Raw genomic sequence first — 24638 nt, 5'->3', positions numbered from 1 at the left:
ACAAAACAAACAAGAGGTCTCCCAATGAAGACCGTCTTTCCCAATTCTTTTTTCTCACCGTTGAATAAAACTGTCATTTTAGGGTTATTGGCGTCCTCTTGTGCCATTCATAGCATCTGTTTTGGACATCAGCATGTCCTCATCATATTCCAAAGATTGAAAATTAACCGTTGAATAAAACTATCATTTTAGGGTTATTGGCGTCCTCTTGTGCCATTCATAGCATCTGTTTTGGACATCAGTATGTCCTCATCATATTCCAAAGATTGAAAATTAAATATTGATGTCGTTTTGTCCCTTTGATGACAACATTAAAATTTCACTTTGCTGTAACACATTTTAAGGTAAGTTGTAAGCGCATTTTGAATATAATTTCCAATATCTCAAGGTATTTGTTGATTGATACGAAGAAGATAAAAGTGTCGTCATATTGAGAAATTGGCAATCGCATTTCCATCAAGAATAAGATAATAGATATAACTCATACATTATCAGTGAGATCTGCAAATATCATAATCTTCTACTTTTCCCATGCATTTATAAATGATCTAATAAAATAAAGCTTCATACATCAGTTCATTCTAAAGCTTCACGACCTCTTCTTTCATGCCTTCGATGTCTATATAACCTATGTCTTTGAAGCTTGCTCATTTTCATTCTATGCAACTACTGCAGATACTCAAATTCTTAAGAAACTGCAACAATAATGTCTTGAGTTGATGAAAAACATAGTACATGCTCACAACAAAAAAGAAGCATATTTCAAATACATAAATCTTATTCAGTCAACATACTCTTTATTAAATAGTCTTGTGGTATTACAGGGGTGACATATTGTTATAAATCACAAAGGGGTGCGAAATATTATGTATAACATTGTAGGCACAAAATTTGACCACATACAAGTGGAAGGTGTAGATGTAGAAGATACCAATTTTGGCTTTCTGAATGTTCACATCAGTAGCATAGTGCATTGGATCGGCACATAAGTGAAGAGAACAAAAATCAGCGATGGTGAGATTAGAATGGAATATTCGATTTGATTATCGATCGGTTGGTATTGGAGAAAGTTTTCTACATGATTTATTTAGGGGAGTGCTAATTTGTTTTAGACAAGTGCATGTATTTTATTCCATATTTGATAGCTAGGTGCATGTATTTTATTCTAGGTTTTGATTGAGGTTGACAAGGAAGTGAACGCTATTTGGTTGCATAGTTTAGCTTGGGGGAAGACATTGAAAAGAGAGACTATAAAATAATGAAGATATCAATCAATAGATTTGGATGAAGAAAAACGTCGAGTAATAAGATGGTGCAACACTTGGAAATGGAGATTCTAGATTTCAACTCATGGAAACATAAGTTTTGTCATTGGAGAGAATTAGTCAATGAGCGTAGAACTCGAGCATATTGTTAAGCAAGCTCTTTCCACAAGAATACAATATTGTACGAAATTACATAAGTGCTAGGTAATGTCCACTTTGTATTTAAGACTCAAATTGAGAAGTTGGCTTGTGAATCTTGCATTTAATTGATACTAGAGATGAGGGTACAACTCCATTCTTTTCAATATTTTTTATTGGGTTACACCAAGGAAAGTTCTAAATCACTAGTCACTATTTTATATTCTATTGAGTCCTACACGCTTACTTTCATTTTATGCCACCAGTATGTATATGTGAGCATTTAAGAAAACATATAAAGCACATTTTAAGTGATAAAAACACAACCTTTGCTCATATCGACAAATAGAAGCCGAGTTTAGTTGCACGAACCACACGAAGCATTACACTCCTTGCGCACTCCTGGTCTTATGGAATTAGAGGAGTCACATTATGGTATGAAGCATAAAAGGGCGCGAGTATAACATCGTTGGTATTTACATGAGAATGTACACAATTGCAAGACAAGTGAAAGATGTAGATGGAAACACGTTAGAAATAAAAATGTCTATTTTTTTCTATATCAATGTTGGTTTCAGTACCACCAATTTTATACCAATACAATATGGGATCATACCTTAAAAAATGTTGGTTTATGTAGCATATATAATCATACCATCTCATAAATCAATGTAAACCTTGAAATGGAGGAAACAAGATCCTACGATTGACCAATGTAAGCTAGAAGATCTTAGTTGACACAACATAATTGGTAATAAGAATAGGACTAGTTGTTGTCTTTAAGGAAGGGATACGAAATTAGGTTCCTGTTCCTTTTGTTGCATGAGATGGAGACAGTGAAGTGTCTATAGATGAACTAGTCTAACAATGGTAAAATGACTAAGTTTTATAGAATGTAGTAGATACAAGATGAAATATAGAAAGAGTAAGACATATCTGAGATGGAGACATAGAGAGGAAATTGGGACTGTAATATGAAGCTAATTGTACTAGAGAGAAACGTTGGAGATCCATGTCTAAAGTTGAGGGAAAATTGAGAGATGATCGAAAATGAAATCGACAATATTTGATCACTTGCCTCTTAAAAATATGGGTCAATGACTGCTGGGTGCCCTGTTCTTAGGGTTTTCGTTCAATCAATGTTTTGTGATGCCTGCTAATGTCTGGTCTACTTTTCTTTAACTTTCTTGTTATCGGATTTGGACCTGTAGATAGAGAAAATTGGGAGAAATGGTTATTTCATATAAGGGATTACCTTATCCAAACCGCGTATTAGTGTTCTCTCTTCAACAATGATAATGATGAGATAGGATGCATGCCCCCACAAGAAAAGAGGCTAAGCAAATGATAAATGGTGAAATGATGACACCTTATCTTAGGTACGAATTACATAATACACTTGATCATAATTGCTATAGCATATATTTCAATGATTGAATAATCAAATTGGGACTTCTTTATCGTTTCGCTCCCTGAATGCTTGATTGACTAGGTTTTTTGGTTTTCTATATTGAGTACATTGATTCCTAGAATGGGAAAGGGAGTTGTGTTTATATGAAGTTCACACCTTTTCGAAACATTTTGTTGTGATGGGACAACAAAACAAATTAGATTCATGCAAATTACAAGGTCCACTTTCATCTCTCAACAGTTGAGCCTATTTTAGCAAAATAGGGGTGTTGGGTGCACTAGTCCTTGAAAAATGTGCTAGTTAAAAGTTCACCAACAGGGGAAATGACCTGGTTTTCCAAAGCAATCTGAACATTAGGTACACACACGAATAAACCAGGCACACACAAAAAGATAGAAGAAAACCACATAGAAAACCATGCTAAAGAAGACCGTAGTCTACAAAAGGATAAACACTTGTGCAAGAGAAAACTCGTGACTTGTGCAAAATCGACGAGCTCCAAATGACCTTTTTGTGGGTTTGAGCAATTTCACTTACTATAGATTAACGTTTGCTCGCACCTCCATGAACCCAAAATAGCCTACGCCAATTTTTCAAGCTATGTGTTGTTAGTGTATGATATTCTAACTAGAATATTCTTCTATGTAAGTTTGCTAGATGGTTAGTTGTTAGAATAATGCCTGGTTATGCTAATCTTATCCATGAAACATTACATGATTCTAGATAGCATCTGATATTATAGGTGGAACTGTATTAGATATGTGTTTTTAATCACCCCTAAGTTGATCAAAGATATTAAGAGCTTATCATTCATCTCAATCTGTGCATTTTCTTTTTTTGAGCTCCACTAGTTTTTTGGTACTCACATGTTTGTAATTTATTTTAATTATGACTGCAGATTTATAGAGGTTTTGATTGAGGTTGAGCATCTGAAAGGAATGTGGATTTGTGCCATAATATTTTTGTGTTCTTGTGAGGACATGATAATCCGAAGGTGTTTCTACTGTGATTTTAAAAATCCCGATGAATTGAAGTTTATAGAATTCATCGTATAAATAATAAAATAAAAACAGGAGATTTTATTTCATGGTTGATTAGTGTATTTTAAATTATATATATTTTTTATTAAATTGTTGATCATGGAGACCAAGTTGACAAATTTGAAGCTCTACTGTAGGGCGATTTTTTAGGAACACATTATTGTGTGGATAGTGGAAGCGCTTAATTAGCTAAAAGATGATTTGTCTTCAATTTTAATAAGACGATCAATTATTTTACTATGGTCAATCTGCATGTGTAAAGGTTTGGGATATTTTATTAAAAAGCCGATCCTTGTGTGCTGGCTTTTTGGCACTTTCTGGTGTGGTAAAATTTGCATAGGCTGATCTTTTGGCATAGATATTTGATTTGAACTAGTGATATAAAGTGGTTGTTTTGGCATAAATTGTTGGATATTGTTGGTCATGCTAGGATATGTTGTGGTCATTGATGTCAACATATTCCTATGATTTTCTCTGGTGATTGCAGATTGGGAAGATTTTCTGATCCGGTTTGTAGCGATGCTTTGTTGATCACTGTTTCGCAGAGTTCGGTATATCCTCTGGTATATTTTGGTGTGATCAGATCTGGTGCTGAGATTTTGGGATATTTCTTGGGAAGGTCTTGTGTATCTTAATTTCAGTTGAATCATGATTTGGTTCTCCGCAAGTTATCTTTCTTCCTGGCCGTTGTTGATTGGTTGTGTTCTTTAGCTTTCAGACGTTGACCGATGAAGATTTGAAAAGTAGTGTTGGTGCAGCTATTGTGGATGATTCTAATGTGCTTGCTGGTATTTTTTTTAATTATGTCCTATTTGTTTTGGCAATCTGTATTTATCGTTGTGTGAGTTTTTGGTGGTTTCTATCAACCAGTGATGATTTGTGTGTTATGCACCATTTCTGGTGGTGTAGCGTGTTGCGATTGATCTTTGCGTGATTTTCGGTGGAGTTATGTGTTTGGGAATTTGACCTAGAACCATGCTATGCTATGTAAACCACTATATTGGTCTGGTGGTCAGTGTTTGTATCGTGTGATGTAATTTTGTAATTGAGGGTTGAGGGTTTAGCCGACCTTGTTATCAAGGTTGATAAATTATATATATAGGTGATATAGTCATGTAATTTGGTTGTTTGATGTTGTGTCTTCATTATCAGAGAGAGGTTTGTGTGCGAACATGTGATGTATCCTTCGATGTTGAGTTTGTGGTGAGATTCTATTTGGAGATGCTATTCTTTCCGTTCATTTCTTTCGAATTGTAGTCCAAATCTTATTGCGAGTCAGTGAGACTTCCCTAAGGGTTGTAGCCTTCCGAGCAAATATTATTTGAGCAGTGAGCTCTAGGCAGTGTGCCTGAATGCATGTGCATTCCTCATTGTAATATTTTCACATACTATTGTAGAGTATCATCTTACTGTGGGTAGGTTCCCACCATGGTTTTTCGCTTAACTGGGTTTTGCGCATCAAAATCTTAGTGTTGTGTGTTGTGCTATTAATTTTCTTATCTGTCTTATTACTGCAGTTTATCAAATCTGTGTTTTGCGGTAAAGTTTGTTATTCCGGTGAAGACTGATTCACCCCCCTCTCATTCTTCCCTCTTGGCTGTTGTTAACATAAATATTGTCAAATCAAATCAATTTTTGGTCAATCTTAGAGTTGCATATGTTGCTTATCTATTTTTGCATGAATTTTGAACAATTTGAATAAAACTGTTTTGTCTTTCTCTATTAATTTTTCCTTGCATGAATGTCATTTTGGCTATTTACAAGGCCGCAAGACTCCTTCTTGGTCTAATTTTTAACCTTTTTTTACCGTTACTTGAGTTCTTCAAGGTCATGTTTTGCACCACTTAGACCGGTTATCTAGCATTAGAGGGCATGTGGAGATTTTGTTTTGCCTCATGGCCTCATCTAGTTTTACTTTATTTTGGTAGTCACGTTTGCCTTTTTAGGCTATAGTGTCCCTTGTTCCATTGCTGATGAAAAGATCCTTTGTCAACTATGAATCTTTGTTACATGAATTTTGGATGAGAATAATTGCTTCCAGAGATTTATTCCTATTACAAGCACTTTTTTGTGGAGGCTTTTATGGAGGAAGACAATAATAGTTCCTAGTGCATATTTTGTGTTCTTTTTGCCCCCGTATTGTTTATGCTCTTTCCAATTTGGTTATTTTAAAAATTGTTCACATATTTTAATGATGAAGTATCATTTCGTGAATTATACTACACAAAATGTAGTAAAGTTCCATCATCTGGGTGGTTACATGCACACACATCTAGTGTAGGTTTCATTCAAAGCTTTTTGAAAAATAAAACTTATGAAATATAAGTTACTAATTAACCATACAATCTCTTCAACAATTCCTCCAACTGGTAGCCAAATGATGTTACGTGCATCTAATTTTTTTGACATCATACCAACTAGAGAGTAACTATGCAGTTATTGTCATGAGCCTATTTCATAAATTACAAAATAATTTATACTTATTTATTTATTTTTCATTAAATTTAAAACAAATTAAGATAGAAATTTTTATTTGAATTAAATATACATTATTATGATAAAGATTTTTATAAATATATTAAATATTTTATTGAAAAGTTTTTTATAAATTATATAAATATGTATATTAAAATCATAAATAAAATAGAAACTCTATCAATTAGAAATATTTTAATTAATATAATGAAATGTCATCACACACAGGCATAGAATCCCAAGAAACCAACATCCTAACAAGCTAATATCAACTCTAAAATTTATCTAGAAGGAACATTCAGATACACTAACAAAGTCTAAATACGTAGTTGTTGTTGGTGCTCCAAAATGTTCCTTGTATTGTAATGGATTAGTCATATATGTATCCCACAAAATTACGATACAAACATTTTACATCTACCACAATGAAAGAATAGATAACAATACTAAAAGTATAATAAATGTAAACCTAGGTATTTTGTCAATCTCCTAAAATATTATTCAAGAAAAAGATAACTGATATGAAAAAAATTACATGTTATAAATAGTTTTAGAAGAGTTAATCAAAGCTAGAAACTTGATTTTCAAGAGGATGCAATTTGAGAATATGAACCATCACATCAAGCAATTGGATGATGTGGAGTGTCGACATATTGCTAGGGAGACATGCAAGCTAAGGTGGTGCTTGATCATCATAGACCAATTCAGTGATGCCAAGTCAGTTCTTGTAGGTGTATTGAACCTAACTCATCAAAGGAGGAGCAAGTGACATATGGCATTACATCAAATATTATTCAATGTACCTAATCTCATTTCTCATTGATCCACATTCAAAGAGGGACATGTGCCCAAAGTGTTGTAGTTTTCTCATTGGTTAAAGTGGTTGTTGTTATAACTAGCCCTAATTAGGGTTTCATGGTTAAATCTCGGCCATTAAATTCAAATCAATCTCGGACATTCATTTGTATCAAGACTTCTATATAAGGTTTGCCTTCTCATTTTTAAAGGTTAATAGGTGGATAATAGAGTAGAGCAGAACTGTTAGAAAGTAGAGTAGGAGGAGGAAGCTAGAGATTGTTTCCAAGACTTGTTGAAATTAATACATAAGTTTTGTTGAAGATATGGTGGATGTTTGTGCTGTCTTTCTACATTTTGCATGGGTTCTTGTTACTTCTCAAAGTTAATTGAATTTTACTGATTATGATGGAGAAATGCGAAGATATATGATGAATTACTTAGTGCTCATACCATTTGTTATTTGTTGATTGCAAATTGTAGTGCATGGTTGGTCTAAACCTCATTGTTGAAATAGTTCGATTTTTTAGTATTTTTAAAAATGTAAAAAGTTCTATATATTATTATTTTTAAATTATATTTTGAATTTTAAAAATAATTTGTTTTAATTTATTTTGAAATTTTTATCTATTAATATTTATTGCTTTTAAAAGTTTATAATATTAAAATAATTAATTATGTATTTAAAAAATTTAATATTAAATTATATGTTTATGACTTCTTAAATATTATTCTTATTTAAAGGAGAATCTAGATCAACAGAACAATTTAGATTAAATTAAACTTAATGGTCGTTGGACATAAAATCGAAGCTATTGTTAATTCAGTTTAGAATGTGATTATTAACCACACATGTCATTAGAGGGATGCAAGGTTGTATGGGCTTTAGGATGACTTGACCTTATTATGTGTGGTCATAAGGTTGTTTGTAAAGCTAAAGCAAGGCAAGTATGGATATCGAGAAAATAATTATAGTGTGTAATTTAAGACTCCCAAATGTGAGAAATAAATACAAACAAGAGAAGTGTTGAAGTATACAACTTCTATGTAACTTCTTCCCTTGCCACTCTATCTACAAAATTCCTCAGATGTATTATGTACTGAGAAGTGTAAGTGGATAATGCACTAAAGGATAGTGCATACGTGACAAAACACACAAAATGAGGTTATACATGGCAATTACAAATAATTCAATACTATGTTAATACTATTACTATTGGTTCAAAGATTTACAAAAGGTATAACCACCATACTAGGTGTCAACCTATGTTAACATCTTCATTAATGAGTTTGAATTACAAATTGGCCCAAAAATATCCCTCCCTCCCTCTCTCTCTCTCTCCCCTTTTGTATCTTTGTATCTCTTCTTTTCTATCCGTTTCTATCTCCTAATCTTTATCTTAATTTCTCCTTATCCCTCTACAACTATATCTCTCTTTATTTGTCCTTTTCATCCTCTCTCACTCTATCTAGGCACGTCTCACTCTCTTTAACCATCTATTTCTTTGCCACCTCCCTCTCTAGCTCTCTCTTCCTCTGTCACCCTATCTCCAGACATGTCTCGCTCTCTTTATCTATTCATCTCTCCCCTCTCACTATTGCAAACATAACATGAGCCTATTGGTAATGGAGTTCAATTATCTTTTGATTGAAAGGTTTTCTTTCACTTATGTCTGGTTTGTATTAATGAATGCACAATTGATTCAAAGTTATCCCTCGCTCATTCTCTCTCCCCCTCTCTATATATTTATCTCTTCTATCTCTATCTATTTCTCTCTCCTCTCTCTTTATCTCTTCCTCTCATATCCATATCCCTATTCTTCTCCATATCTATATCAATCTCGATCTCTATCTTCCTCTCTATATTTATCGCCTAACTCTATCTCCTCACTCCTTTATCTTTCCCTCACTCTTCCTCCTCTATCTCTCTCTTTATATCCCTATATCTCCCTCTCTCCTTCTCTCCCTATTTCAAACAAAACATAAGAATATTGGTAATGGAACTCGATTATATTCCCGGTTTAAGGGTTTTGTTTGATTGCATTTGTCCGTTTAAGTAGATGCATAGTTGATTTGGATCTATAATTTTTTCAAATGTTGGGACCTTTGTTGAATAAATAATATCATTTACTAAATGGTTTGCTAATTTATCTCACGTGTTGCACAAATATATGAAAAAATAGATCAATTTTTTTTAATAATCATTCCACATCTATTCGGCGTACATATTGCACACCAAGGTGCAATTGCTACTTGTATATTCTTGACTTTTCTATTACACCATATCATTCAATAAAAAAGAGAATAGCGTTGATGGAAGAACCACAATCATCTGTAACCGCATAGGCTACCCATGCATATTTGTATCACCTCCACATAGAAAAGTACCTAAAACCATGCTCTCTACATTAATAAACATTTTCTTACTTATGCAAACCATGTCATTAAAGGGTCCAAAAGTATAGGGATTCATTCAAAAAATATTCCTCACTTAATTGCATCCAATATTAGATCACTCCCGGTGTCCATGCTCTTACATGGATGTAGATTTACCTTTCGTATTAGTCATTTGTGGAAACTCAATGGGGAATTGGAGATTGTGAGTGTGGTATGAAAGACAAGGTAAAACCTATGAGAGATATTAAAAAAAAATGTACTCGAGTAGTTATCAAGAAAACTGAGATTATACTAGCGTAAAATATGACCAAACTGTTTTATTGACTTGCTCTTCTATAATATGAACCACTTATTATAATCATGAATCGATCAGGTGTAGAATTTTATTCCCCCTCTCACTCTCTTTGTTCCTTATATTCGATTGTTGATCACTTTGATTTCTTAATTGTAAAAAGTTCATTAGTTAGCCACCCTTATCCAAAGAGAGTAAAAAGATAATTCTTGATAGGTAAACAAGGGATCATGGAACTAAACGTTTCCCAACCAAGAATCATCCCAATATATCACTTTTAACGCATTTTTTACTTCTCAAATTGAATATTTTTTATAAACTATTTATAATTGTCATATTATTTGATATAAAAGAAAAGAAAATTCAATCAATATAAATAAAAATAAATAAAATGAAATGTCTAATCAATATGAAATACTTTTCTCATATATTTGATTGAAGTAAGAGGAAAAAACTAATCTTTAATATTATATTTTCCTATTTAGTTACCCCAAACAACTAATTCATCAAAACATTAAGTTAAAAAAAATATTAAATAAACATATATCTCACAAAAATAATAAAAAATAAATCATCTAAATCAACTGTATGTACTTTGTTAAAAGGAGAATCGAGAGGACAATGCAGTCAACTGGACGAAAAGTTTTGGTGTCGAAAAATGGAAATAGACAGATCTCAAACATTAGAAAAAGTAGTAAACCTACTTTATTAAAGAGAATTCACTCACCTAAAGGTAAAATTTTGATCTCCAAAACTGCTAGAAAAGACACCTACTTCATTTACAACAATGCACTTCATTTACAACAACACACTCACCTAAAGATTAAGTTTTGGCCGAGTTCAACTGTAGATGGATGTGAAAGAGACAATCTAAGCAACGCACTCAACGCAACGTGAGCAATGTTTTCGCACCCATCAACAGTTTGAGAATGAAGGCTCTTTTCTCTAAAATATCGCGGTTTACATTCATTATAGTTATGAGTATTGGAAGCGGTACGATTTTTAGTCACTGTTGTACCTTGACCCAAGGTAGTTCAAGATGCATTCAAACTACTCACCCATGACATTCTGAAAATCAGACATCAACGTCTTAATAAGGTTATATCTTATAGAGGTGATGGATTCTAGTGAATTGTAATGTCAAAACCTGATTCTATTTCCGCTACCCATCTACCCTCTAGGGTTTGGAAAAATAAAACGATCTTAAATAATTCTAAATACTAGATCCCTTGGACAACATGGTCTCTTCCAAGATGGGATTCTCAACACCACCAAAAAGTTTTTTTTCTTGTAGAATACCTCTCCAAAATCTATCTTCTTATACATTTATCCTCCATAAATTGGTTCTTATGTTTGCATATGTTGTCTTAAACCTATAATTTAGGTCTCCAAAACTGCTAAAGAAAAGTAATACACCTACTTGACTTCAAAATTGTAGATGGATGTGAAATAGATATTCTAATCGACGCATTCAATGTAAAGTAAATGAACATAAGTTATTTTGAGCAATGTTTTTCTGTCCTAGAACATAGACAATCTGAGAAATAAACATTGAATAACATAAATTAATTTAAATGACGAGAGATAAAAATCTCATTGAAAAAGGGTACAAAGCATGGACAGTCTTTAGGCCAATATCCAACTCCAAGAAAGAAACTTTCCTCTCATACCGATTCTCCCACGGTGGAGAAAGATTTATATATTGTTTCCTTTGAAGAAGCCCACCGTTCCAATTAAGTCTAAACAATTCCACATTGCTAAAATGATGGCGATGGCGAGAATACGTGTAAGGCAGGAGGTAAGTTGATCTTGAGATAGGCATACGCAGCAGGGCAGGGAGAAGATAGAAAATTTCAACGTTAATGAAAGGATGGTGAGAATGCATCTGCGGTAGCAGGCGAGACAACCACATGCAGTAAGACTTAGTGTGACGTAAGGAAAAGAGCAACAACTCTGGAAGGATCCGTGAAATATACGGAGTCAAGATGAATTAGTCTTTGCGGAGAGTTATGGTTTGGGCTATATAAAGGGTGTAATGGGTTTGTAATAGACATTCATATCCTGATCTCTTGTGTCTGCGTTTCTATTACAATGGCTAACCGCATGATTTACTTCACGTTGGGACTTTTTCTGTTGATATGCTGTTACAGCGACAGGGTCATGGCAGGGGATCCGGATCCCTTGCAAGATTTCTGCGTTGCAGATGAGGAAAGCAACGGTGAGTGAGAATATTTATACATAAACAATGATAATGATTTGCTTATTAGACGAGTCGAGTTACTAACAGACAGATTGATTTGATCTTGTTTTAAACAGTTTTGGTGAACGGGTTCGTTTGCAAAGACCCAATGCAAGTTTCAGCAAACGATTTCTTCTTCCGGGGACTTGGGCAGGCAGGGAACACCGACAATGATGTGGGCTCCAACGTAACGATGGCGAACGTTAAACAGATACCAGGCCTCAATACGTTTGGAATATCGTTGGTCCGCATCGACTACGCAGTGGGTGGAATAAATCCTCCTCACACACACCCAAGAGCCACCGAAGTTCTTGTTTTACTGGAAGGCCAGCTTCTTGTGGGTTTCATTGACACCAGCAACAAATTTTTCAGCAAAACTTTGGAGAAGGGAGATGTGTTTGTGTTTCCAAAGGCACTTGTTCATTTCCAGCAGAATGTGGGGCATGAAAATGCAGTGGCCATAGCTGGATTGAGCAGCCAGTTTCCCGGAGTTCAGACAATCGCCAATTCTCTGTTTGCGGCGAATCCCCCTCTCCCCGATTCCATTTTGAGCAAGGCCTTCCGCATCACCCAGGAACTGGTGAATTACATTCAAAAGAAATTCGCATACTAAACAAAACAAACAAGAGGTCTCCCAATGAAGACCGTCTTTCCCAATTCTTTTTTCTCACCGTTGAATAAAACTGTCATTTTAGGGTTATTGGCGTCCTCTTGTGCCATTCATAGTATCTGTTTTGGACATCAGCATGTCCTCATCATATTCCAAAGATTGAAAATTAACCGTTGAATAAAACTATCATTTTAGGGTTATTGGCGTCCTCTTGTGCCATTCATAGCATCTGTTTTGGACATCAGTATGTCCTCATCATATTCCAAAGATTGAAAATTAAATATTGATGTCGTTTTGTCCCTTTGATGACAACATTAAAATTTAACTTTGCTGTAACACATTTTAAGGTAAGTTGTAAGCGCATTTTGAATATAATTTCCAATATCTCAAGGTATTTGTTGATTGATACGAAGAAGATAAAAGTGTCGTCATATTGAGAAATTGGCAATCGCATTTCCATCAAGAATAAGATAATAGATATAACTCATACATTATCAGTGAGATCTGCAAATATCATAATCTTCTACTTTTCCCATGCATTTATAAATGATCTAATAAAATAAAGCTTCATACATCAGTTCATTCTAAAGCTTCACGACCTCTTCTTTCATGCCTTCGATGTCTATATAACCTATGTCTTTGAAGCTTGCTCATTTTCATTCTATGCAACTACTGCAGATACTCAAATTCTTAAGAAACTGCAACAATAATGTCTTGAGTTGATGAAAAACATAGTACATGCTCACAACAAAAAAGAAGCATATTTCAAATACATAAATCTTATTCAGTCAACATACTCTTTATTAAATAGTCTTGTGGTATTACAGGGGTGACATATTGTTATAATTCACAAAGGGGTGCGAAATATTATGTATAACATTGTAGGCACAAAATTTGACCACATACAAGTGGAAGGTGTAGATGTAGAAGATACCAATTTTGGCTTTCTGAATGTTCACATCAGTAGCATAGTGCATTGGATCGGCACATAAGTGAAGAGAACAAAAATCAGCGATGGTGAGATTAGAATGGAATATTCGATTTGATTATCGATCGGTTGGTATTGGAGAAAGTTTTCTACATGATTTATTTAGGGGAGTGCTAATTTGTTTTAGACAAGTGCATGTATTTTATTCCATATTTGATAGCTAGGTGCATGTATTTTATTCTAGGTTTTGATTGAGGTTGACAAGGAAGTGAACGCTATTTGGTTGCATAGTTTAGCTTGGGGGAAGACATTGAAAAGAGAGACTATAAAATAATGAAGATATCAATCAATAGATTTGGATGAAGAAAAACGTCGAGTAATAAGATGGTGCAACACTTGGAAATGGAGATTCTAGATTTCAACTCATGGAAACATAAGTTTTGTCATTGGAGAGAATTAGTCAATGAGCGTAGAACTCGAGCATATTGTTAAGCAAGCTCTTTCCACAAGAATACAATATTGTACGAAATTACATAAGTGCTAGGTAATGTCCACTTTGTATTTAAGACTCAAATTGAGAAGTTGGCTTGTGAATCTTGCATTTAATTGATACTAGAGATGAGGGTACAACTCCATTCTTTTCAATATTTTTTATTGGGTTACACCAAGGAAAGTTCTAAATCACTAGTCACTATTTTATATTCTATTGAGTCCTACACGCTTACTTTCATTTTATGCCACCAGTATGTATATGTGAGCATTTAAGAAAACATATAAAGCACATTTTAAGTGATAAAAACACAACCTTTGCTCATATCGACAAATAGAAGCCGAGTTTAGTTGCACGAACCACACGAAGCATTACACTCCTTGCGCACTCCTGGTCTTATGGAATTAGAGGAGTCACATTATGGTATGAAGCATAAAAGGGCGCGAGTATAACATCGTTGGTATTTACATGAGAATGTACACAATTGCAAGACAAGTGAAAGATGTAGATGGAAACACGTTAGAAATAAAAATGTCTATTTTTTTCTATATCAATGTTGGTTTCAGTACCACCAATTTTATACCAATACAATATGGGATCATACCTTAAAAAATGTTGGTTTATGTAGCATATATAATCATACCATCTCATAAATCAATGTAAACCTTGAAATGGAGGAAACAAGATCCTACGATTGACCAATGTAAGCTAGAAGATCTTAGTTGACACAACATAATTGGTAATAAGAATAGGACTAGTTGTTGTCTTTAAGGAAGGGATACGAAATTAGGTTCCTGTTCCTTTTGTTGCATGAGATGGAGACAGTGAAGTGTCTATAGATGAACTAGTCTAACAATGGTAAAATGACTAAGTTTTATAGAATGTAGTAGATACAAGATGAAATATAGAAAGAGTAAGACATATCTGAGATGGAGACATAGAGAGGAAATTGGGACTGTAATATGAAGCTAATTGTACTAGAGAGAAACGTTGGAGATCCGTGTCTAAAGTTGAGGGAAAATTGAGAGATGATCGAAAATGAAATCGACAATATTTGATCACTTGCCTCTTAAAAATATGGGTCAATGACTGCTGGGTGCCCTGTTCTTAGGGTTTTCGTTCAATCAATGTTTTGTGATGCCTGCTAATGTCTGGTCTACTTTTCTTTAACTTTCTTGTTATCGGATTTGGACCTGTAGATAGAGAAAATTGGGAGAAATGGTTATTTCATATAAGGGATTACCTTATCCAAACCGCGTATTAGTGTTCTCTCTTCAACAATGATAATGATGAGATAGGATGCATGCCCCCACAAGAAAAGAGGCTAAGCAAATGATAAATGGTGAAATGATGACACCTTATCTTAGGTACGAATTACATAATACACTTGATCATAATTGCTATAGCATATATTTCAATGATTGAATAATCAAATTGGGACTTCTTTATCGTTTCGCTCCCTGAATGCTTGATTGACTAGGTTTTTTGGTTTTCTATATTGAGTACATTGATTCCTAGAATGGGAAAGGGAGTTGTGTTTATATGAAGTTCACACCTTTTCGAAACATTTTGTTGTGATGGGACAACAAAACAAATTAGATTCATGCAAATTACAAGGTCCACTTTCATCTCTCAACAGTTGAGCCTATTTTAGCAAAATAGGGGTGTTGGGTGCACTAGTCCTTGAAAAATGTGCTAGTTAAAAGTTCACCAACAGGGGAAATGACCTGGTTTTCCAAAGCAATCTGAACATTAGGTACACACACGAATAAACCAGGCACACACAAAAAAATAGAAGAAAACCACATAGAAAACCATGCTGAAGAAGACCGTAGTCTACAAAAGGATAAACACTTGTGCAAGAGAAAACTCGTGACTTGTGCAAAATCGACGAGCTCCAAATGACCTTTTTGTGGGTTTGAGCAATTTCACTTACTATAGATTAACGTTTGCTCGCACCTCCATGAACCCAAAATAGCCTACGCCAATTTTTCAAGCTATGTGTTGTTAGTGTATGATATTCTAACTAGAATATTCTTCTATGTAAGTTTGCTAGATGGTTAGTTGTTAGAATAATGCCTGGTTATGCTAATCTTATCCATGAAACATTACATGATTCTAGATAGCATCTGATATTATAGGTGGAACTGTATTAGATATGTATTTTTAATCACCCCTAAGTTGATCAAAGATATTAAGAGCTTATCATTCATCTCAATCTGTGCATTTTCTTTTTTTGAGCTCCACTAGTTTTTTGGTACTCACATGTTTGTAATTTATTTTAATTATGACTGCAGATTTATAGAGGTTTTGATTGAGGTTGAGCATCTGAAAGGAATGTGGATTTGTGCCATAATATTTTTGTGTTCTTGTGAGGACATGATAATCCGAAGGTGTTTCTACTGTGATTTTAAAAATCCCGATGAATTGAAGTTTATAGAATTCATCGTATAAATAATAAAATAAAAACAGGAGATTTTATTTCATGGTTGATTAGTGTATTTTAAATTATATATATTTTTTATTAAATTGTTGATCATGGAGACCAAGTTGACAAATTTGAAGCTCTACTGTAGGGCGATTTTTTAGGAACACATTATTGTGTGGATAGTGGAAGCGCTTAATTAGCTAAAAGATGATTTGTCTTCAATTTTAATAAGACGATCAATTATTTTACTATGGTCAATCTGCATGTGTAAAGGTTTGGGATATTTTATTAAAAAGCCGATCCTTGTGTGCTGGCTTTTTGGCACTTTCTGGTGTGGTAAAATTTGCATAGGCTGATCTTTTGGCATAGATATTTGATTTGAACTAGTGATATAAAGTGGTTGTTTTGGCATAAATTGTTGGATATTGTTGGTCATGCTAGGATATGTTGTGGTCATTGATGTCAACATATTCCTATGATTTTCTCTGGTGATTGCAGATTGGGAAGATTTTCTGATCCGGTTTGTAGCGATGCTTTGTTGATCACTGTTTCGCAGAGTTCGGTATATCCTCTGGTATATTTTGGTGTGATCAGATCTGGTGCTGAGATTTTGGGATATTTCTTGGGAAGGTCTTGTGTATCTTAATTTCAGTTGAATCATGATTTGGTTCTCCGCAAGTTATCTTTCTTCCTGGCCGTTGTTGATTGGTTGTGTTCTTTAGCTTTCAGACGTTGACCGATGAAGATTTGAAAAGTAGTGTTGGTGCAGCTATTGTGGATGATTCTAATGTGCTTGCTGGTATTTTTTTTAATTATGTCCTATTTGTTTTGGCAATCTGTATTTATCGTTGTGTGAGTTTTTGGTGGTTTCTATCAACCAGTGATGATTTGTGTGTTATGCACCATTTCTGGTGGTGTAGCGTGTTGCGATTGATCTTTGCGTGATTTTCGGTGGAGTTATGTGTTTGGGAATTTGACCTAGAACCATGCTATGCTATGTAAACCACTATATTGGTCTGGTGGTCAGTGTTTGTATCGTGTGATGTAATTTTGTAATTGAGGGTTGAGGGTTTAGCCGACCTTGTTATCAAGGTTGATAAATTATATATATAGGTGATATAGTCATGTAATTTGGTTGTTTGATGTTGTGTCTTCATTATCAGAGAGAGGTTTGTGTGCGAACATGTGATGTATCCTTCGATGTTGAGTTTGTGGTGAGATTCTATTTGGAGATGCTATTCTTTCCGTTCATTTCTTTCGAATTGTAGTCCAAATCTTATTGCGAGTCAGTGAGACTTCCCTAAGGGTTGTAGCCTTCCGAGCAAATATTATTTGAGCAGTGAGCTCTAGGCAGTGTGCCTGAATGCATGTGCATTCCTCATTGTAATATTTTCACATACTATTGTAGAGTATCATCTTACTGTGGGTAGGTTCCCACCATGGTTTTTCGCTTAACTGGGTTTTGCGCATCAAAATCTTAGTGTTGTGTGTTGTGCTATTAATTTTCTTATCTGTCTTATTACTGCAGTTTATCAAATCTGTGTTTTGCGGTAAAGTTTGTTATTCCGGTGAAGACTGATTCACCCCCCTCTCATTCTCCCCTCTTGGCTGTTGTTAACATAAATATTGTCAAATCAAATCAATTTTTGGTCAATCTTAGAGTTGCATATGTTGCTTATCTATTTTTGCATGAATTTTGAACAATTTGAATAAAACTGTTTTGTCTTTCTCTATTAATTTTTCCTTGCATGAATGTCATTTTGGCTATTTACAAGGCCGCAAGACTCCTTCTTGGTCTAATTTTTAACCTTTTTTTACCGTTACTTGAGTTCTTCAAGGTCATGTTTTGCACCACTTAGACCGGTTATCTAGCATTAGAGGGCATGTGGAGATTTTGTTTTGCCTCATGGCCTCATCTAGTTTTACTTTATTTTGGTAGTCACGTTTGCCTTTTTAGGCTATAGTGTCCCTTGTTCCATTGCTGATGAAAAGATCCTTTGTCAACTATGAATCTTTGTTACATGAATTTTGGATGAGAATAATTGCTTCCAGAGATTTATTCCTATTACAAGCACTTTTTTGTGGAGGCTTTTATGGAGGAAGACAATAATAGTTCCTAGTGCATATTTTGTGTTCTTTTTGCCCCCGTATTGTTTATGCTCTTTCCAATTTGGTTATTTTAAAAATTGTTCACATATTTTAATGATGAAGTATCATTTCGTGAATTATACTACACAAAATGTAGTAAAGTTCCATCATCTGGGTGGTTACATGCACACACATCTAGTGTAGGTTTCATTCAAAGCTTTTTGAAAAATAAAACTTATGAAATATAAGTTACTAATTAACCATACAATCTCTTCAACAATTCCTCCAACTGGTAGCCAAATGATGTTACGTGCATCTAATTTTTTTGACATCATACCAACTAGAGAGTAACTATGCAGTTATTGTCATGAGCCTATTTCATAAATTACAAAATAATTTATACTTATTTATTTATTTTTCATTAAATTTAAAACAAATTAAGATAGAAATTTTTATTTGAATTAAATATACATTATTATGATAAAGATTTTTATAAATATATTAAATATTTTATTGAAAAGTTTTTTATAAATTATATAAATATGTATATTAAAATCATAAATAAAATAGAAACTCTATCAATTAGAAATATTTTAATTAATATAATGAAATGTCATCACACACAGGCATAGAATCCCAAGAAACCAACATCCTAACAAGCTAATATCAACTCTAAAATTTATCTAGAAGGAACATTCAGATACACTAACAAAGTCTAAATACGTAGTTGTTGTTGGTGCTCCAAAATGTTCCTTGTATTGTAATGGATTAGTCATATATGTATCCCACAAAATTACGATAGAAACATTTTACATCTACCACAATGAAAGAATAGATAACAATACTAAAAGTATAATAAATGTAAACCTAGGTATTTTGTCAATCTCCTAAAATATTATTCAAGAAAAAGATAACTGATATGAAAAAAATTACATGTTATAAATAGTTTTAGAAGAGTTAATCAAAGCTAGAAACTTGATTTTCAAGAGGATGCAATTTGAGAATATGAACCATCACATCAAGCAATTGGATGATGTGGAGTGTCGACATATTGCTAGGGAGACATGCAAGCTAAGGTGGTGCTTGATCATCATAGACCAATTCAGTGATGCCAAGTCAGTTCTTGTAGGTGTATTGAACCTAACTCATCAAAGGAGGAGCAAGTGACATATGGCATTACATCAAATATTATTCAATGTACCTAATCTCATTTCTCATTGATCCACATTCAAAGAGGGACATGTGCCCAAAGTGTTGTAGTTTTCTCATTGGTTAAAGTGGTTGTTGTTATAACTAGCCCTAATTAGGGTTTCATGGTTAAATCTCGGCCATTAAATTCAAATCAATCTCGGACATTCATTTGTATCAAGACTTCTATATAAGGTTTGCCTTCTCATTTTTAAAGGTTAATAGGTGGATAATAGAGTAGAGCAGAACTGTTAGAAAGTAGAGTAGGAGGAGGAAGCTAGAGATTGTTTCCAAGACTTGTTGAAATTAATACATAAGTTTTGTTGAAGATATGGTGGATGTTTGTGCTGTCTTTCTACATTTTGCATGGGTTCTTGTTACTTCTCAAAGTTAATTGAATTTTACTGATTATGATGGAGAAATGCGAAGATATATGATGAATTACTTAGTGCTCATACCATTTGTTATTTGTTGATTGCAAATTGTAGTGCATGGTTGGTCTAAACCTCATTGTTGAAATAGTTCGATTTTTTAGTATTTTTAAAAATGTAAAAAGTTCTATATATTATTATTTTTAAATTATATTTTGAATTTTAAAAATAATTTGTTTTAATTTATTTTGAAATTTTTATCTATTAATATTTATTGCTTTTAAAAGTTTATAATATTAAAATAATTAATTATGTATTTAAAAAATTTAATATTAAATTATATGTTTATGACTTCTTAAATATTATTCTTATTTAAAGGAGAATCTAGATCAACAGAACAATTTAGATTAAATTAAACTTAATGGTCGTTGGACATAAAATCGAAGCTATTGTTAATTCAGTTTAGAATGTGATTATTAACCACACATGTCATTAGAGGGATGCAAGGTTGTATGGGCTTTAGGATGACTTGACCTTATTATGTGTGGTCATAAGGTTGTTTGTAAAGCTAAAGCAAGGCAAGTATGGATATCGAGAAAATAATTATAGTGTGTAATTTAAGACTCCCAAATGTGAGAAATAAATACAAACAAGAGAAGTGTTGAAGTATACAACTTCTATGTAACTTCTTCCCTTGCCACTCTATCTACAAAATTCCTCAGATGTATTATGTACTGAGAAGTGTAAGTGGATAATGCACTAAAGGATAGTGCATACGTGACAAAACACACAAAATGAGGTTATACATGGCAATTACAAATAATTCAATACTATGTTAATACTATTACTATTGGTTCAAAGATTTACAAAAGGTATAACCACCATACTAGGTGTCAACCTATGTTAACATCTTCATTAATGAGTTTGAATTACAAATTGGCCCAAAAATATCCCTCCCTCCCTCTCTCTCTCTCTCCCCTTTTGTATCTTTGTATCTCTTCTTTTCTATCCGTTTCTATCTCCTAATCTTTATCTTAATTTCTCCTTATCCCTCTACAACTATATCTCTCTTTATTTGTCCTTTTCATCCTCTCTCACTCTATCTAGGCACGTCTCACTCTCTTTAACCATCTATTTCTTTGCCACCTCCCTCTCTAGCTCTCTCTTCCTCTGTCACCCTATCTCTAGACATGTCTCGCTCTCTTTATCTATTCATCTCTCCCCTCTCACTATTGCAAACATAACATGAGCCTATTGGTAATGGAGTTCAATTATCTTTTGATTGAAAGGTTTTCTTTCACTTATGTCTGGTTTGTATTAATGAATGCACAATTGATTCAAAGTTATCCCTCGCTCATTCTCTCTCCCCCTCTCTATATATTTATCTCTTCTATCTCTATCTATTTCTCTCTCCTCTCTCTTTATCTCTTCCTCTCATATCCATATCCCTATTCTTCTCCATATCTATATCAATCTCGATCTCTATCTTCCTCTCTATATTTATCGCCTAACTCTATCTCCTCACTCCTTTATCTTTCCCTCACTCTTCCTCCTCTATCTCTCTCTTTATATCCCTATATCTCCCTCTCTCCTTCTCTCCCTATTTCAAACAAAACATAAGAATATTGGTAATGGAACTCGATTATATTCCCGGTTTAAGGGTTTTGTTTGATTGCATTTGTCCGTTTAAGTAGATGCATAGTTGATTTGGATCTATAATTTTTTCAAATGTTGGGACCTTTGTTGAATAAATAATATCATTTACTAAATGGTTTGCTAATTTATCTCACGTGTTGCACAAATATATGAAAAAATAGATCAATTTTTTTTAATAATCATTCCACATCTATTCGGCGTACATATTGCACACCAAGGTGCAATTGCTACTTGTATATTCTTGACTTTTCTATTACACCATATCATTCAATAAAAAAGAGAATAGCGTTGATGGAAGAACCACAATCATCTGTAACCGCATAGGCTACCTATGCATATTTGTATCACCTCCACATAGAAAAGTACCTAAAACCATGCTCTCTACATTAATAAACATTTTCTTACTTATGCAAACCATGTCATTAAAGGGTCCAAAAGTATAGGGATTCATTCAAAAAATATTCCTCACTTAATTGCATCCAATATTAGATCACTCCCGGTGTCCATGCTCTTACATGGATGTAGATTTACCTTTCGTATTAGTCATTTGTGGAAACTCAATGGGGAATTGGAGATTGTGAGTGTGGTATGAAAGACAAGGTAAAACCTATGAGAGATATTAAAAAAAAATGTACTCGAGTAGTTATCAAGAAAACTGAGATTATACTAGCGTAAAATATGACCAAACTGTTTTATTGACTTGCTCTTCTATAATATGAACCACTTATTATAATCATGAATCGATCAGGTGTAGAATTTTATTCCCCCTCTCACTCTCTTTGTTCCTTATATTCGATTGTTGATCACTTTGATTTCTTAATTGTAAAAAGTTCATTAGTTAGCCACCCTTATCCAAAGAGAGTAAAAAGATAATTCTTGATAGGTAAACAAGGGATCATGGAACTAAACGTTTCCCAACCAAGAATCATCCCAATATATCACTTTTAACGCATTTTTTACTTCTCAAATTGAATATTTTTTATAAACTATTTATAATTGTCATATTATTTGATATAAAAGAAAAGAAAATTCAATCAATATAAATAAAAATAAATAAAATGAAATGTCTAATCAATATGAAATACTTTTCTCATATATTTGATTGAAGTAAGAGGAAAAAACTAATCTTTAATATTATATTTTCCTATTTAGTTACCCCAAACAACTAATTCATCAAAACATTAAGTTAAAAAAAATATTAAATAAACATATATCTCACAAAAATAATAAAAAATAAATCATCTAAATCAACTGTATGTACTTTGTTAAAAGGAGAATCGAGAGGACAATGCAGTCAACTGGACGAAAAGTTTTGGTGTCGAAAAATGGAAATAGACAGATCTCAAACATTAGAAAAAGTAGTAAACCTACTTTATTAAAGAGAATTCACTCACCTAAAGGTAAAATTTTGATCTCCAAAACTGCTAGAAAAGACACCTACTTCATTTACAACAATGCACTTCATTTACAACAACACACTCACCTAAAGATTAAGTTTTGGCCGAGTTCAACTGTAGATGGATGTGAAAGAGACAATCTAAGCAACGCACTCAACGCAACGTGAGCAATGTTTTCGCACCCATCAACAGTTTGAGAATGAAGGCTCTTTTCTCTAAAATATCGCGGTTTACATTCATTATAGTTATGAGTATTGGAAGCGGTACGATTTTTAGTCACTGTTGTACCTTGACCCAAGGTAGTTCAAGATGCATTCAAACTACTCACCCATGACATTCTGAAAATCAGACATCAACGTCTTAATAAGGTTATATCTTATAGAGGTGATGGATTCTAGTGAATTGTAATGTCAAAACCTGATTCTATTTCCGCTACCCATCTACCCTCTAGGGTTTGGAAAAATAAAACGATCTTAAATAATTCTAAATACTAGATCCCTTGGACAACATGGTCTCTTCCAAGATGGGATTCTCAACACCACCAAAAAGTTTTTTTTCTTGTAGAATACCTCTCCAAAATCTATCTTCTTATACATTTATCCTCCATAAATTGGTTCTTATGTTTGCATATGTTGTCTTAAACCTATAATTTAGGTCTCCAAAACTGCTAAAGAAAAGTAATACACCTACTTGACTTCAAAATTGTAGATGGATGTGAAATAGATATTCTAATCGACGCATTCAATGTAAAGTAAATGAACATAAGTTATTTTGAGCAATGTTTTTCTGTCCTAGAACATAGACAATCTGAGAAATAAACATTGAATAACATAAATTAATTTAAATGACGAGAGATAAAAATCTCATTGAAAAAGGGTACAAAGCATGGACAGTCTTTAGGCCAATATCCAACTCCAAGAAAGAAACTTTCCTCTCATACCGATTCTCCCACGGTGGAGAAAGATTTATATATTGTTTCCTTTGAAGAAGCCCACCGTTCCAATTAAGTCTAAACAATTCCACATTACTAAAATGATGGCGATGGCGAGAATACGTGTAAGGCAGGAGGTAAGTTGATCTTGAGATAGGCATACGCAGCAGGGCAGGGAGAAGATAGAAAATTTCAACGTTAATGAAAGGATGGTGAGAATGCATCTGCGGTAGCAGGCGAGACAACCACATGCAGTAAGACTTAGTGTGACGTAAGGAAAAGAGCAACAACTCTGGAAGGATCCGTGAAATATACGGAGTCAAGATGAATTAGTCTTTGCGGAGAGTTATGGTTTGGGCTATATAAAGCGTGTAATGGGTTTGTAATAGACATTCATATCCCGATCTCTTGTGTCTGCGTTTCTATTACAATGGCTAACCGCATGATTTACTTCACGTTGGGACTTTTTCTGTTGATATGCTGTTACAGCGACAGGGTC

General features: G+C 33.6%; 1 protein-coding gene across 1 annotated transcript; it reads left to right on the top strand.

The window, feature by feature from the left end:
• The first annotated feature begins 11904 nt into the window (after positions 1 to 11904).
• LOC131058037 (putative germin-like protein 2-1) lies at positions 11905 to 12665 on the top strand. The gene is made up of 2 exons (XM_057992074.2): positions 11905 to 12031; positions 12130 to 12665. Exons 1-2 carry the CDS (start codon positions 11905 to 11907, stop codon positions 12663 to 12665), a joined length of 663 nt encoding a protein of 220 aa, XP_057848057.2.
• The last annotated feature ends 11973 nt before the right edge of the window (positions 12666 to 24638 follow it).

Source organism: Cryptomeria japonica, unplaced genomic scaffold (assembly GCF_030272615.1).
Source record: "Cryptomeria japonica unplaced genomic scaffold, Sugi_1.0 HiC_scaffold_468, whole genome shotgun sequence".
NCBI classification, from domain to species: Eukaryota; Viridiplantae; Streptophyta; class Pinopsida; order Cupressales; family Cupressaceae; genus Cryptomeria; species Cryptomeria japonica.
This window is presented reverse-complemented; position numbering and strand designations above follow the sequence as displayed.

Excerpts from the sequence above, each read along its gene's own strand:
- LOC131058037 (XM_057992074.2), top strand. The coding sequence starts at position 11,905 with ATGGCTAACCGCATGATTTACTTCACGTTGGGACTTTTTCTGTTGATA. Across the intron at positions 12,032-12,129 it reads TGCAGATGAGGAAAGCAACG|TTTTGGTGAACGGGTTCGTT; the intron begins GTGAGTGAGAAT and ends TGTTTTAAACAG.